This window comes from Hypomesus nipponensis, chromosome 18 (assembly GCF_054491055.1).
Source record: "Hypomesus nipponensis isolate SF chromosome 18, ASM5449105v1, whole genome shotgun sequence".
In the NCBI taxonomy this organism is placed as follows: domain Eukaryota; kingdom Metazoa; phylum Chordata; class Actinopteri; order Osmeriformes; family Osmeridae; genus Hypomesus; species Hypomesus nipponensis.
Window position 1 is genome coordinate 9081356 of NC_140378.1, and position 13949 is coordinate 9095304.

General features: G+C 39.4%; 3 protein-coding genes across 3 annotated transcripts; 1 reads left to right on the forward strand and 2 right to left on the reverse strand.

Annotated features, from left to right (window-relative positions):
• Window positions 1-544: 544 nt before the first annotated feature.
• Window positions 545-3137, reverse strand: LOC146251928 (ubiquitin-conjugating enzyme E2 variant 1). Its single transcript, XM_084679520.1, has 5 exons — window positions 3119-3137; window positions 2863-2951; window positions 1624-1772; window positions 1306-1431; window positions 545-1116 (listed from the first exon to the last, which is right to left on the reverse strand). Exons 2-5 carry the CDS (start codon window positions 2882-2884, stop codon window positions 970-972), a joined length of 444 nt encoding a protein of 147 aa, XP_084535646.1. The 5' UTR covers window positions 2885-2951; window positions 3119-3137; the 3' UTR covers window positions 545-969.
• A 2469-nt stretch (window positions 3138-5606) lies between these two features.
• peds1b (plasmanylethanolamine desaturase 1b) lies at window positions 5607-10514 on the reverse strand. Its single transcript, XM_084679519.1, has 6 exons — window positions 8891-10514; window positions 7288-7407; window positions 7102-7193; window positions 6860-7004; window positions 6527-6739; window positions 5607-5728 (listed from the first exon to the last, which is right to left on the reverse strand). Exons 1-6 carry the CDS (start codon window positions 9024-9026, stop codon window positions 5607-5609), a joined length of 828 nt encoding a protein of 275 aa, XP_084535645.1. The 5' UTR covers window positions 9027-10514.
• Window positions 10515-11205: 691 nt separating this feature from the next.
• Window positions 11206-12758, forward strand: cebpb (CCAAT enhancer binding protein beta). Its single transcript, XM_084679518.1, has one exon. It carries the CDS (start codon window positions 11423-11425, stop codon window positions 12296-12298), a length of 876 nt encoding a protein of 291 aa, XP_084535644.1. The 5' UTR covers window positions 11206-11422; the 3' UTR covers window positions 12299-12758.
• Window positions 12759-13949: the final 1191 nt, after the last annotated feature.

A 13949-nucleotide genomic window follows, 5' to 3' on the forward strand; every position in this document is an offset into this window, starting at 1 on the left:
GACCTGCTTTCACATGTTGAACCACGAGGTGAAACTAATTCAACAAGTTTCTCTTTTTGAGAGATGATTAACTTTGAACAAGTTCCCTAATGTTTAACGGTACACTATGTGGCATGCATGTTTACTTGAATTTAGATTATTAACCTAGAACACATGACAATTGAAGTCTTATGAATGAGAGAATCACTGGGTATAAATATCAGTGGTTGCCCTTTTAACAGCCATGTGACAGTTCACCAAGGGTGACAGCCTGAGTGGCTTACTACTATAGGCATCTTTCCATAAGCTGCACTCACATGCATAGGCCAAGGGGTTGGTAATCAAACTGTTATACAAGTACACATGCAAAGTCAGGGCAAACATTTATGAATGATTTTACCTACCCATTTGTCAACAATAAAATATTGTCAGATGGATATCCATCTTGATATATTATTTCAAAATTAACATCCACAAATACTCTTGATGGGTGAAATTTTAACAAGTCTGTAAGCTGTCAACAAACTGTCTCATTCCCTGTTACAAAAAGACAGAACACAAGATGTACACTCAATAAGATTATTTATGTTATTGTACAATCTGCATTTATAACAAATAATAATAAAAAAAGATTAGTAAGATGTACAGTATTCAAATGACCAGTTCTGGTGTGGACCTATGACTTCGCCTGCCTAGTCATCTAGTCCAATCAGAACTCCAGTGATGGGATAGGGTAGGAGCCAGGGCATGAGAATGTTGTATACAGAAGTGCTTTCATGTATGTGAATGTACTTTGATTGCATTCTTGTTTTAGAAATTACGTGTGTGCATTCTTGTGTGTTTGGTGAGAGTGTGTATATGTTTGTTTGTCCCTAGATTTGAGTGTGGGCACATTTAAGTGTTGGCAGAAAATGAATGTAACAAGGTGGTGGATGGGATGATCGCAAACAGTAGAGGGGGGAAAGGAAAAATAGGAGTAGTAGCGAGGGCTCAGTTGGTGTAGATTTGCCCCTCAGGAGGCTGAGGGAGCTTCATGTTCTCCTTGCACATCATAAGCCTTCTAAGCTCCTGCAGGACCACCCGGATACTGTAGGAGTTCTGCCACTTGGCCAGGGCAGACACAGCTCGTGTGTCAACCTGAAGGAGAAAGAACCATGAGGAAAAGGATAACGTTTCACACCACACTACACTCTTACAGAACATAATGCCAGACCATGACGTACACATCTTGTGCTGGGAGTACTATAGTGTTCAGACTTTTTTTACTCACTGCTATGCCACCACATTTACTTTTGATGGTACTGTAACACAACCAGATGAACTCACCACGCCATTGGAGTTGTGCACACCATTCAAGTTTATCTTCGTCACAAATCTGACAAATGGTGGCGTCTCAGGGTATCTGGGTCCACATTCAACCTTCAGACTGTACATCCTATTTTCATAGATTGTCTGAGAATCAAACAAAGAAATAAACATCAGTGGGTCAGGAGAGTCAAACTTCCATTCCTGTGGGATGCATGGGGCATTGGACAAATACAAGTTCCTACATGCTGGTATGGTAAGTCATTGCCTTAGTATAAATAAATAAAAGTCTGTGATACATATCTGAATATGCAATCATGTGTAGATCTGAGCACTCACCCTAGGAGGGCCGATGATCATCCCTCTCCATCGTGTTAAGGTCATGTCCTCATCATCTTCTAGGCCCCAACTCACAGTTCCATCTCCCACACCTTTCTGGCCTTCTTCCAGCTCTTCAAGAAGCCGGAAGTTACGAGGAACCTTAACGCCTGATGAGACATAATGGAGTTTAAAGTGATACTTAAATCAAACAACACAATAAAGATAGTATCATTAGTGTGCATGTCACAAGTCTTTTACTTTTGCATTGTTTAGTCAGTCTGCTGTACAGGCCTATTTTAAGCATGAACGGGGTAAATGCCCATGGTAACACAATGAACATGTTAGACCAGTTTTCCTTCAAAGATGGCCTGGCTGTAAGCAGCTTTGTAGGCCCAACAATCACAACTCGTGTTAGATCCCCTTTTTAAAAAGACAGAAATATCCTTACAAATTAGTAATTTGTTTTGGAGTTGGTTAACTTTTACAATGACATGGGCTCACTATTGATACTTTTTTTTTTTAAATATATACTTTCTACACCTTTCTAATGATAAGCATCCTCACATCTGGCCATCTTGAAGTACACGTTAAGGTTGTGTTCCATATTTAGCAAACTAGCTACGATAGTAAGTTAGTAATGAATTTAAAAATTGAATTTATAAAACGAGAATACCTACGTACCTAAATAGTTAGCTAGCTCGCGTTAATATAGCTAGGCTACTTCTAGCCTACATTCGCTTATTAGCTAGGCTAACTACTAGCTAGCTAGTTAGCTACAAATGCGCCCGCCTATCTCAAACTATAAGAAGTTGCTGTACTCTGAAAATACTGATGCATCAGAAACATGTTCAAACAACATAACAAATTTGATTGGTTGTATATTTCCTGATGCGAACGTGGCTAGGCGGCAGTTTGATTTATTAACCAAATTTACAGCGTTTGGTCAATTGGCATGTTAGCTATACGCTAGTAAAGATAATAGCTAGCTCTAGCTATACTAGCACTAGCTACTTCCTCTCTGTTCAAGCTAGCTCAAACAGCTCACAACAAGCTAGGCTATAATGGCCCGTTGGCGTTAGCTCATGTATTCAATGACTCATCTATACATAGCTAGACAAATCAGATGGGGTTTTGCGAAATTCAGTAAGATTATACGTTTCTTGCAACACTGCATTATGCCAGCGACCATTGTAAGCATGTATAACAACTGACAACAGTATACATTTATTAAGCTAGCCAGCTATCTGAATCGTTTACCTGATCCGGCGGCGACCGCCATCTTTTCGTTTAGTAGCGGGGACGCGCACGTCGTTGACCATAGTTTGTTGCAGGGAAGGATTTGGGGACTAAAGTGCAGGGGCGTAAATTGTAGCGATATATGTGGACAATAGTCAGTCTACGTGAAGTCATTTTGACCATGAGTAGACATTATGGTGACAATGGTTGAATGGGTGTGTATTTTTTAAACTTAAGCATAACAAGCACTTAATAGATTTTTGTCTCTTTGCCCTACCGGTTGACCCAGTAGACCTACGGCATGCACACCCGTGTCTTCGTTCCAGAAAATGTGTCATCCTACCTGTTGATCAATCGTCTTTTAATTTAAAGTCGTTGATGTACGAGAAGCTACAGTTGTTGATGTTGTCGAGCAACCAAACGTTCCAAGCAAAAAGCTAAAGGAGACTAACACAATAGACCACAAAATAATCATGTTGCCGTTTTAGTTTATTTATAAATATATTGTAACATTTGTCTTCCCAATGGAAGACAACGAAAAGGCATTAAGGCATTATTTCGGATATCTAAAACGCAAGCACCACAAATAATATCAGTACATTGTAACCAAGTAGATGGGCATCAGAAAAGTGGACATCGAAGTACAGTGCTGAAGTAGGCTACGAGGGCGTTTGAGTGCAATTATATAGGTTACTTTAAATGAGTGTCGCAAGTGGCCGGTAGCCCAGTGTTAACATGGATGGCAACATTTACGACAAATTAAGACAGTGGATGAGGCCATTCAACTACAAATATAATTCTGAACTGTAGGCAGTATGGCACTTTCTTAATCCACATGACAAATAATGTACCGACAAGTTGGCCACACACCCAGAAATAGCCTACATTTTGCCTCTACAATGTCAAATGAGTTTTTCTTATAGACTACAACAGAGCAAAAATGCTTTAAAAAAAATTATGTGCATCAGCGAATACACAAAAGGAAACACCAATCTGTAAAGAGAATGGTTCACCAATTTATAAATACACTTAACCAAATTTCCACTTTATATAGACCATTTTATGATTGAGCTTTCCTTCATTATTACTTCAAAGACAAGATAAACCAAATTCCACACATTCAATTTACCACATACATACACCTGTATTAATCTTTGACAGATAACTACAAATAATGAATGAGAAATGTGCAAGAATTTATATGGGATTCAACACCACAAGGACCATATTAAAAAGGCCATACTTTGACCATAGACAATAGGCAATTTTATTGCGAAATTGTTTTAATCATGGCAGAAAACTGAGATAAATTAAAATAAGAGACTTTGGAATTTGAGGTAGTGTAACTTTCCAAATCAATTAATCTATCAGAATTGCCACAACAAACCCAGTTCTGGAATATTCTACACATCCTCACAACAAGCATTATGCAGTATGTTCTGTTGTCCAATAGCTGAAAAACAATTACCTAACGATTGGATGTCAAACCATGTTTTAGGTATAAAATACAGTTTTGGCTTTAAATTAAATAACTTCCATTATCGACTGAGCAAGTTTCCTAGTCAGAAAGATACATTTCTGACTGTTCAAACGAAGGAATATTTTGAATATTTATTATATTTGGCAGAGGTTTTGGGGGCCCAGTAGTACAATGAGCCCAAAACGGAGTCACTAATGGTGGCATGGCATGCAGTGTTGATGTACATGTATGCCTGCCCCATAGTACTGATTATTTACTATCATTATTATTAACGCCAACATTCCTCTTTTCAAAACATAGGGCAGGCACATTAAGAACAAGAAGGAATCTTAGCCAATTGAACAAATAATTCAGATTTCTAGTTAAGACATATGGTTCAAGATCTCTTTCAATCACACTGCATAGTTATCTGCTGTACAAAACATTTACAAGTACTGGTTACCAAAGCAAAGGCATACATTTTCACTCGTCAGCTAAGCAATTTAGTTCTATTTTTAACCTCTTATCTCATTGGCAATATCACTGAAGGGGGAATGTTCTGTTCTACCATTGTTTTCTTTGTAGAAAACCACCCTAGATGCCTCACAAATGTACTTCATCACAACATCTATGATAATTAAGGCTGGATGAGAAAACTGCACGTCATAGCTATGTCCATCCAAACAAGGACACAAAGAGGGTGGTTTGTGAGACACAGGACCCTGGAGAATCCTAAAACAACTATTAGCTTCCAATTAAGAGTCTAAAGACAGCACTTAAGGGTAAAAAGTCATGACAAAATGTATAATAAATGCTCGTATCCTCACGCCATTATTCACTTCAAAATGTTTTTGTTGATATGAAGAAAATAAAATTAAAAACATTGCCAAAAGCCTTTAAGTATTTCTGTTTGTGATGTTTTGCTGACAAAGTACACATTTTCAATTATGTTGCATTATAGTAAGATGAATTAAGATCTTTGACCCTTTCAGAGGACAGTGTCTTCCAGTGTATCCCGTTGAAAGGGGAAATTGTAGATAGACATACAAGAATGGTGTGGATTAGAGCTGGTTGTTGAGTTAGAAAGAGGTTAGTGTTGTAGTGCTTTCAATGATGATGTATCATAAGCACAGCCAACCCCAGATCTATATTGTGATGACAGACCCAGACAAAATGTGCAAGACTTAAAGCTATGGCATCTCAAACCATTGGTTAGATTACTATGGATTTAAGTTTAAGTTCTACAAAAAAAGAAGACAAGTATGGCATGTGTCTCTTGAGGTAGGGTGCAGCTCGTCTTTTTGCATTACTTGGTTTTATGAGCCCATTTGAGGTCATCAGCCCTGGGTTTCTCTCCTGTCACACCTTGGATAAGATCCTCAAGGTTTCGCCAAAAGCCAAACTTCTCTAGTGGGTAGTTCAGCCAGCCTGAAAAGACAAGTAAACATACTCCAAAACTGATAAACCCCAGAGAAACCAAACAGTTAAACAGCAATTACCTAACAGTTACTGTATTTTTCTGAAATAAAACCGTAGCTTGTACCCCGATTTGACAGTTGTCTTGTGGGTGTACGGCTTATATTTCGAAGCGGCGTATAGCCCGGTTTTAGAACAAAAGTGGCTTCATCCCAAGACCTCTACAGACCGTGCAGCTAATTTAATGCTCAACACTGGAACGGGGGCTTATTGAAAGAGGAATTATTTACTATGTCATCTCAGTTACACTGTTAGGGCTTGGAAATACAGTGACTTGCTAAAGTAGGCAAATGGCTAGTAGAACATAACATAACACTTCATAATAATTTCAGTAAATCACAGCTTCAACCCAGTTAAATGTTATATACAGTTAAGAAACCAACATTAGCTAGCATCGCTAATGACATTGGCTAATTCATCTTCGGTAGGCTATCCTCAGGATTTGCAAGCTAGCTAAACTTATACTATATCTAAAATAATTTTGGAGACATAACAATGGATTTTACCACGCACATACTATCCACAAACGAATTGTGTTACTTCACGGCATGCTGTAAGATCGCCTATAGCCTACTCGTGCATTGCTTGGCATCATTGTTCCCGAATCAAATGCGGCATATTTTTCAGTGCGGGTTAAAATCCAATTTACAAACAAAAAGCTCCCATTCTGGTGGGGTGCGGGTTATAAAAAAGCGGCTTGTTTCCCGAAAAATAGGGTACTCAATACCTACACAGTCTGCTGGCACTTACCTGTGGTAATGCAGAAGTATGTCTCATGGGGGGACACATGATGGACACGGTGGTGTTTACGTGGCAGAATAATATGACAGTTCTGTAGAAACACAACCCAATGTGGCAGCCCAAAGTATGTATGTGACCACTTGTGAATTTGGTTGGTCAAGGTCACAAAGATGGCCAGGGAAAACCAATAGCAGTACCAGGGGTAGATACGGTATACCTCCGCTACAAATGCAACAAACAGAGAAGAGGAGGGAGTCATAAAACCTTCTGTTTACATTACTCATCATAGTAAACCATTGTTGCAATTTAGTTACAATTATATATGAATAATTTGAATCTCACCAGGGGAAAGGGTAAGGAAGTTGAAGGCCATGTTTGCTAGAGGGACCAGCGTCAGCATGCAGTTGTCACCATTTGTCTCAATAAAGTCATGGCGAGTGATGGCTGTGGGGTCGATATGGTGCTCCCTAAATGGTCGGATAAAGGCCTGCGGGGGGGGACATTTATAGTGCGATATCATGGGCACTAACGTCAGGGAAACTGTCAGATCAAATGTCTAACTGTTAGAAAGAACTTTGTCTTACCTTTCCAAAGATAGGAAGGTCCACAGATCCCCAGGTATCAGCTCCCCAGTGGACTAGGCCAGAGGCAAAATCTGCAGTGAGTATGCCTGCCGCTGGTAGAGAGGAAGACAACAAAAGTAATACAGTAAGGGTACAGACAGTATAAGAAGGATACCTTAAACAATACCGGGTGGCAGCTATGCTTACCAATTCCCAAGAGGATGTACCACATATGGCCCAGGTGAAAGTTGGCCAGGAGGTGAAAAAGGTTGAAGGCCATAAGAGAGAAGCAGAGGACGACACTTATCCATTCTTGACACCTTTTTCCTGTAAACATATAAATATGCAGTGGTTATTGAATTATGTGAAAAACACAAAAAATTGAAGATAGTAGACTGACACACAGGACAAAGATGACTGAATATGCCTTTACGACAGAGCTTTGGGTAATTACAGCAGCATACAACAACTATTCAGTTGGCCTACTTATCAAGAAAACATCTAATCTGAAATGTTGGATCTGACCTGTCATTTTGTTGACCAAAGCAGATATTTCACTTCCATAGAATGTTTACTCAGTTTGAGTGTTAATATTGTAAACCAAAAAGAGACCATTTCAACTTGGAATAGAATACTTGAGGTGTCTCCAAAGGCAGAACCAGATGTGTCAAGAGACAATAGTGTTTGGGATGGTAGTGAAGTCCAACAATATCGAGATGCATCAACCATACTTTAGACAAGGCTATTGTGCAATTCTACATTACATTTGATTATATACTGCATTTGACTAAGTAAATAAATCTGCGCTGCAGACAAGGCTTGCATTGCTTGAACAGACCACCAGGATTATAACTGTTCATCTGTATGTACTGTAGGCAGTCAGCTGGGCCAAAAATACCTGTCCGAGAAAACTAGCCTAGGGCAGTAATCCTTGCAGATATAGTGGGGGTTGTTTAGCAGCCACGTATGCAACCGAACAGCCTAATTTTGCACCGAGATCTTGGGGACATTTTTATGAGAAGTTTTATTTTTCAGGAAGAGAAAACAATAGTTGGTTCTATAACAACATGTGTCACAGACACCCTTAACCTACAGCATATAGGCCTACAATAAAATTAGAGCTCAACTATTATCCAGATTGTACGCCAAGAATATACTGGAGACTGAGCTGACGTTCTTTGATCTATTTTGTTAACGTAACCTAAACAGGTATGCAAATGCCAGAAGAAAATATATTCAATACTCAAATACGAGTTAACAATGACAACAATTGCTTTTGTATACATTGAACCAGAGAATGTCTGAACATAGAGCCTCTATGTTCAGACATTCTCTGGTTCCTATAGCCAATCACTGTGTCAGAAACAAAGATGTGGGGCTTCCGTACATCTTCATATTAAACATTCTCTGATATTGGTGTTGAATAACTTTCGAATGTGTGAATCTCGTTGTTTTTTGCCTTTACAGTAGCACCCGTGAGCGCCCTCTGCCTTTCTGTCTGGCCGATACTACACTTCTCTGTCGTTCACTGTGTGCAGACCTCACCCACAGCCAATATAACCTTTGCTACAGAACTTCGTAAGTGTTACCTTGTAAAGTTTTCAATCGCACTCACTCATTGACATGGATACGTGTCGATTTGTAAAAGTAGCCTATAGTTAAAATGTTACGTCAAGCTTGGTTAAAAACTAAAGCGGTGGTTGCTGGGACCGGCGGTGCACATTCACAGATGACTAATGTTACTGCTAGCTAACTGTTAGCTCATGGTAGAGCGAGCTATCGACTCGCTATATCAAGACAACTGACTAACCTGGCGAATACAGGTTGGCAAGTTCGCGGGCACCTGCGTGTTGAGGCCCCCACCGTACAGCACCTCGGTCCAGTCGGTCAGATTTTATGGTCTGTGGTTTCTGTCCACACCCGTTTTCGCTCACCATACTCGCCATGATACACAGGTTCAACCCCCTTCAAGCTCCACTCACATTCAGGAAACCAAACAGATCTGTCAACTTCTCGCAGCAGAAAATTACATTGCTATTCCAAGCCAATCGCGTCTATCTTTCCATCCAGAACCGCCAATTGGGGAGCTGGAAATATTTCCATAATTACTCAAATAACCAATAAGACTGGAGAAAAAAAGACTGCATTATCTGACCCCACCCATGTGAGCCTAATCATTCTTGGACAAAAATCATAAACTGAATATGTGGATTGGTAGCCTACTTATAATTATTCCATAATAATTTTATTTAAAAGTCTGATTGGTGTCCGTCGGTATTTTGTGTTAAACACTCATTTTAAACAGCATTACTGTGGTCCCCGTCCATCTTGACAATAGATTAATGGATCGCATCGGTGCATCCCGCGTCTTCACCTTGTAGCCTTGTGTGCCTGATACAAGACCAGTTTCTTACTTGGCCCTCTATATTTTAGAGTCACTGTCAGAGGATGGTCAGTGTTTGCTTTGATGCTTTTCTCCTGACTTTTTGTGAGGTTTGATCAAAACAAAGTAAACATAGCCTATACAATCAATTTTGAAATAAATGTAGACAATAATCAAAGAACATAGCCTATCCAAAATGGGAAAACCCAGTTTTTCCTTAAATAATACCACAAGGTGGCAGTAGATGCCCATTCCTAAAACTACAAACGCATGAGTCAAAAACTCAAGTTATGTAGGGTGATTTCAGGTAATGTGGGACACTTTTTGGTAGAGGCTCCAGTAGACTTACAAAATAACTGTTAACTGGCCCCAGTGGTGTTTCTGTAAATCGTTTTAGGGCTTAGGAACATTTTCATGTTGGAATAAAATGGGAATACACACCATTTTAGAAGCTACACACTTTCAAACATAACATGACCCCCTCTCACTCAGGCAGCATTTTCAGGTAATGTGGGACAGCTTGTCTGGTAAAGTGGGACAGTCATTGTCTGTCAGCCTAGTCTGCTAATATAATAATAATAAGTTTATATACAACAATACTAGGTGCAAGGGTGTGGCAAGATTCATTTAGTTGTGGGGGTTGACTTATACAATAGGCATAAAGTGTAACTGATGTAAACCTTAGTGATCTGCAGTCTATGTGCTAGCTAGCTAACTACTCCCGCTGCGTTAGCATTTTGTTGGACTAGCTTTAGCGGTCACGCTTACAAGTCTGAAAGCGCTGGTTCGATGACAGTGTAAGTTGTTATTTAGTTGGGAACTTAAGTGCAGTATGATGCATTGGTATAAAACATTTAACAACTGTCGAATTAAATTACTTTTATAGCATAAACACAGCATTACTAGATGTCCCACTTTAACTGAAAAATGCTGTCCCACATTACCTGACATGATCAGGTAATGTGGGACAGTCACATAAAATGCTTTTTTTCTTCTAACAAAGTATTATTGTACAAATGTTTGTGTGTGTTTCAATCACTGGTTAAACCCCTTCAATATTCTGCAATAGTACTCACTGTAACTTCATTTAAATTCATTTGCCAGCCTTATCATTGAGAAATATAGGCTAATGTCATATGCCGCTGAACTTTCGATGCGTTTTTTCTGTATTAGACCTCTTGTCAAGCCAGATCACGCCTACTCTGAAGATGTCAGACAAATAAAAAACACTGCATAGTAAAGTGTTGTGTACAACACTAAATAACACTCAATATTTACGAGTCAAAATCAGCTCTGGTGATGTCAGTTTTGCACATATTAAATCATCAAAATGCTTAACCTCCCACTTTAGCCTACCTGATGCCCCACATTACCTGAACTCAACCTACTGTATTCATAACAAAATGACAAAATCTGTTAATCAGATCGGAGAACAAAGCAGAAAGTTGGCCACTAAAAAACACCCTCAATCAAACGCATTCACTTTTTAATCTCAATAATGCAGATTCACGTAGCCAAGCCAATATTGCGAGAAAGCTACATTTTAACGTGTATCGTTCATCCTTCGTAATCACTGGTAAAATCTAACTTACTGGTAGGCCGACACATGTTTATCAGTTATTTAGCCTAATCCATTTGAAACTGTCTATCCTACTCTGTTCATGATCATGATGCATGAAACTTCGCCCTTCCTTCTATGTCGCGCGTCACGCCTTCGCAGCCTTATATAAAACCCAAGCTCACACTGACAACTTGTTTGATTGAGGCGGCGTCATATTGAGTCTTAGCAACAAAAAAAGCTACACATTTTCTCATACAGGCTTTCCTGGTCCAAGTATTGAAATAGCAGCCTGACATTGTTTTGCTAAGCAACTCAATTGTGTTATTTACATCAAATTACAAAAGTCTAGTCTCGGGCTATTGCCCCTTGTTCTTGCAATCCGGCGGGTGTTAAGATCCATGGAAGTAGCCGGCATCTACGACGGGGATAGCTTTGCTTTCCAGAGAAACATCGGTCCCTACAACGACCGAATTCCCAGGCAGGTCTCTGACGGCTCGATGACGGAACTTGGCATCGCAGAGCACGAAAAAGCGATAGATTTTAGTGCTTACCTGGACCCAGCTTTGCACTATCAACAGCTGACAGCCCACCACGAATCTCAACAGCGGGGGACCGATATATTTGCAGATTTTCTGAACGAGGAGAGCAAAATAAAGAGAATTTCACCGTTACAAAACTACAGAAACCACCTAGGCGTATCTGAGAAGGACCGGGAGTCAAGTCCTTGTGTCAACCCGAGGGAAACATACGTCCTAGGTTATCCCGAACTACAAGAGACGCGTGTGGACAGTGTGTTTAGCCCAGACCTCCCCGGCAACCACTACAAATCTAGAGAGAGAAACGAAACTTTTGAAGACACAAGAATGGACACGGGTTCGTCTGGGTTTGACATGAGGCCTTATCTTAATTATCAGTCGACTCCAAGTGGCAGTATTGGTAACATCTCCACTGCGTCCTCATCTTGCTCCAGTCCTCCCGGCACACCTGGCCCGTCAAGTAAAGGCAGCCGGTCGCCTAACTCGCATAGTGGGAAATTATCTAATGGCAAGGGGAAAAAGCGACTGGATAAAGACAGTGAAGAATACAAGCAGAGGCGAGAGAGGAACAACCTTGCTGTGAGAAAGAGCAGAGATAAAGCCAAAATGCGCAATATGGAGACGCAACACAAAGTGCTGGAACTTGCCGCCGAGAATGAACGTTTGCAAAAGCGCGTGGAACAACTATCAAGAGAGCTTACCACATTGCGCAATCTTCTTTCAGCAACTGGACAATGATGATTGTGTGTTAAACTCACCTTATTGGAAGTCGAGCTACTTGAAGCCAATTTATCGAAGGGATGTTTCCCGTAAGGAAAGGTGATTCAAGGCTATTCATGTGAAAACAGACATTAAGTTTACAAGGCCACGGTTGCATTAATTGCGCAACCAGATCATGATTCCTGACAGGTCACCATCATGTCATGTTTTTCTCTGTCTTCATTATTGTTATTATGCAGTATTTCGGTGCAGGTTTCACATTCCAAAACCTATTTGGTATTAGACATATTCTGTTATTTAAATATTATTCCCTTATCTGAGCAATGGCTGTCAAGGGAAGACTGCAGAGGTATGATGCAACTCTTTGTAATACTATTGGCAATGAATGAAGTAATGCATTTATTGTAATATTAAAAAGGTACAGATGCTTTAATGGTATTCGTATTTTACGAAATTAAACAGATTTATACTTTCTTGATATCACCTACTGTATCATTCTTTATTTGCTTGTAAACAGGTGGTAGGTCTTTGGATTACTTTGTCCGGTGCTCCTTTCTTCTCGTGCACATCTCATTTCCCCAGACTACACAGACATGATTTTAAAATAACATGTACAATTCAATTTTAGATTGTTTTAGGTTTATAGATTTCAGGTAAAAGTGCAAAGTCACTTCCTTTTATTCTTACAGTGGGGCGCCTCATCTGAATTTAGTCAATCATTTACAAACATCATTTTGAAATATTTTATATTTATAAATCTCCATATAAACTGTCAAAGCCGATGCTGTGGGACATTTGTTATACATGCATTCCTGAACTGTGGTAAAAACAAATACTTAAATGTATTCTTTTGTATCCAACTGAAAAGTAAGAACATTATCTTGAGCACACACCTCTGTCAACAGTCTAGTGGGTCCACTGACCCAGAGAGGGGTTCAAGGTTGTAGAGTTTAATCAGCAACCAAACCCCAACATGCCACAATTCAGCTTGAATCACAGTTCATTTTAAATGGGATAATAACTGATAATGTATGATGTTAGTTTAAAACACTGACAAAGGCATTTTCCCATCTTATTTACAAACATTTGAAAATAGTTCCTCCACGCATTTAAATCATAGTCTGTTCATGAAACGTCCCACATATAGCCACATCAACAAATCTATGAGAATAGCTAATTTGGGCAGATTATTTTTAAGTAAAGCAGGAGAGAACCTATGTACGATGTCTTTAAGAGACAAAAATACTTCATAGCAGTATATTTTGCACTTCAATGGATAAACCTGGAATTATGTTTTTTATATAGTCAGCACTTCTCAGGGCTGTTTAATGTAGTACATACGCTCACAAATTTATAACACTCTTGCTGTAGATTATTTCTTAATACTTAACTTAATGGATATCACAGTTGATATTGCTCAACATCTTCCTGTTTCAATACATCATTGAAATGAAAATACAACACCCAACATGATTCCAGAAGAACAGCAAAAATATCCATTAACAGTTTCACCAATAGTTTCCAACACCCGCCCTCCCCCTTTCGATGTCATTAGTTATTGAAAACTCAAATTCAAATTGATTAATTTTAATTAACACGCATACATGCCATGCATACAAGCAAACATGTCCTTGTCGATATTGGGCCTTTCCAACACTGAGTGAAGAAA

What these genes read in the sequence shown, in the direction of transcription:
- peds1b (XM_084679519.1), bottom strand. Translation starts at nt 9,026, where the DNA reads ATGGCGAGTATGGTGAGCGAAAACGGGTGTGGACAGAAACCACAGACC. An exon ending in TGCCAACCTGTATTCGCCAG is followed by an intron (nt 7,408 to 8,890) that starts GTTAGTCAGTTG and finishes ATATGTTTACAG; the next exon opens with GAAAAAGGTGTCAAGAATGG. An exon ending in ACCTTCCTATCTTTGGAAAG is followed by an intron (nt 7,005 to 7,101) that starts GTAAGACAAAGT and finishes CCCCCCCCGCAG; the next exon opens with GCCTTTATCCGACCATTTAG.
- LOC146251928 (XM_084679520.1), bottom strand. Translation starts at nt 2,884, where the DNA reads ATGGCGGTCGCCGCCGGATCAG. An exon ending in GGCGGTCGCCGCCGGATCAG is followed by an intron (nt 1,773 to 2,862) that starts GTAAACGATTCA and finishes ATGTCTCATCAG; the next exon opens with GCGTTAAGGTTCCTCGTAAC. An exon ending in TGCACAACTCCAATGGCGTG is followed by an intron (nt 1,117 to 1,305) that starts GTGAGTTCATCT and finishes TTTCTCCTTCAG; the next exon opens with GTTGACACACGAGCTGTGTC.
- cebpb (XM_084679518.1), top strand. Translation starts at nt 11,423, where the DNA reads ATGGAAGTAGCCGGCATCTACGACGGGGATAGCTTTGCTTTCCAGAGA.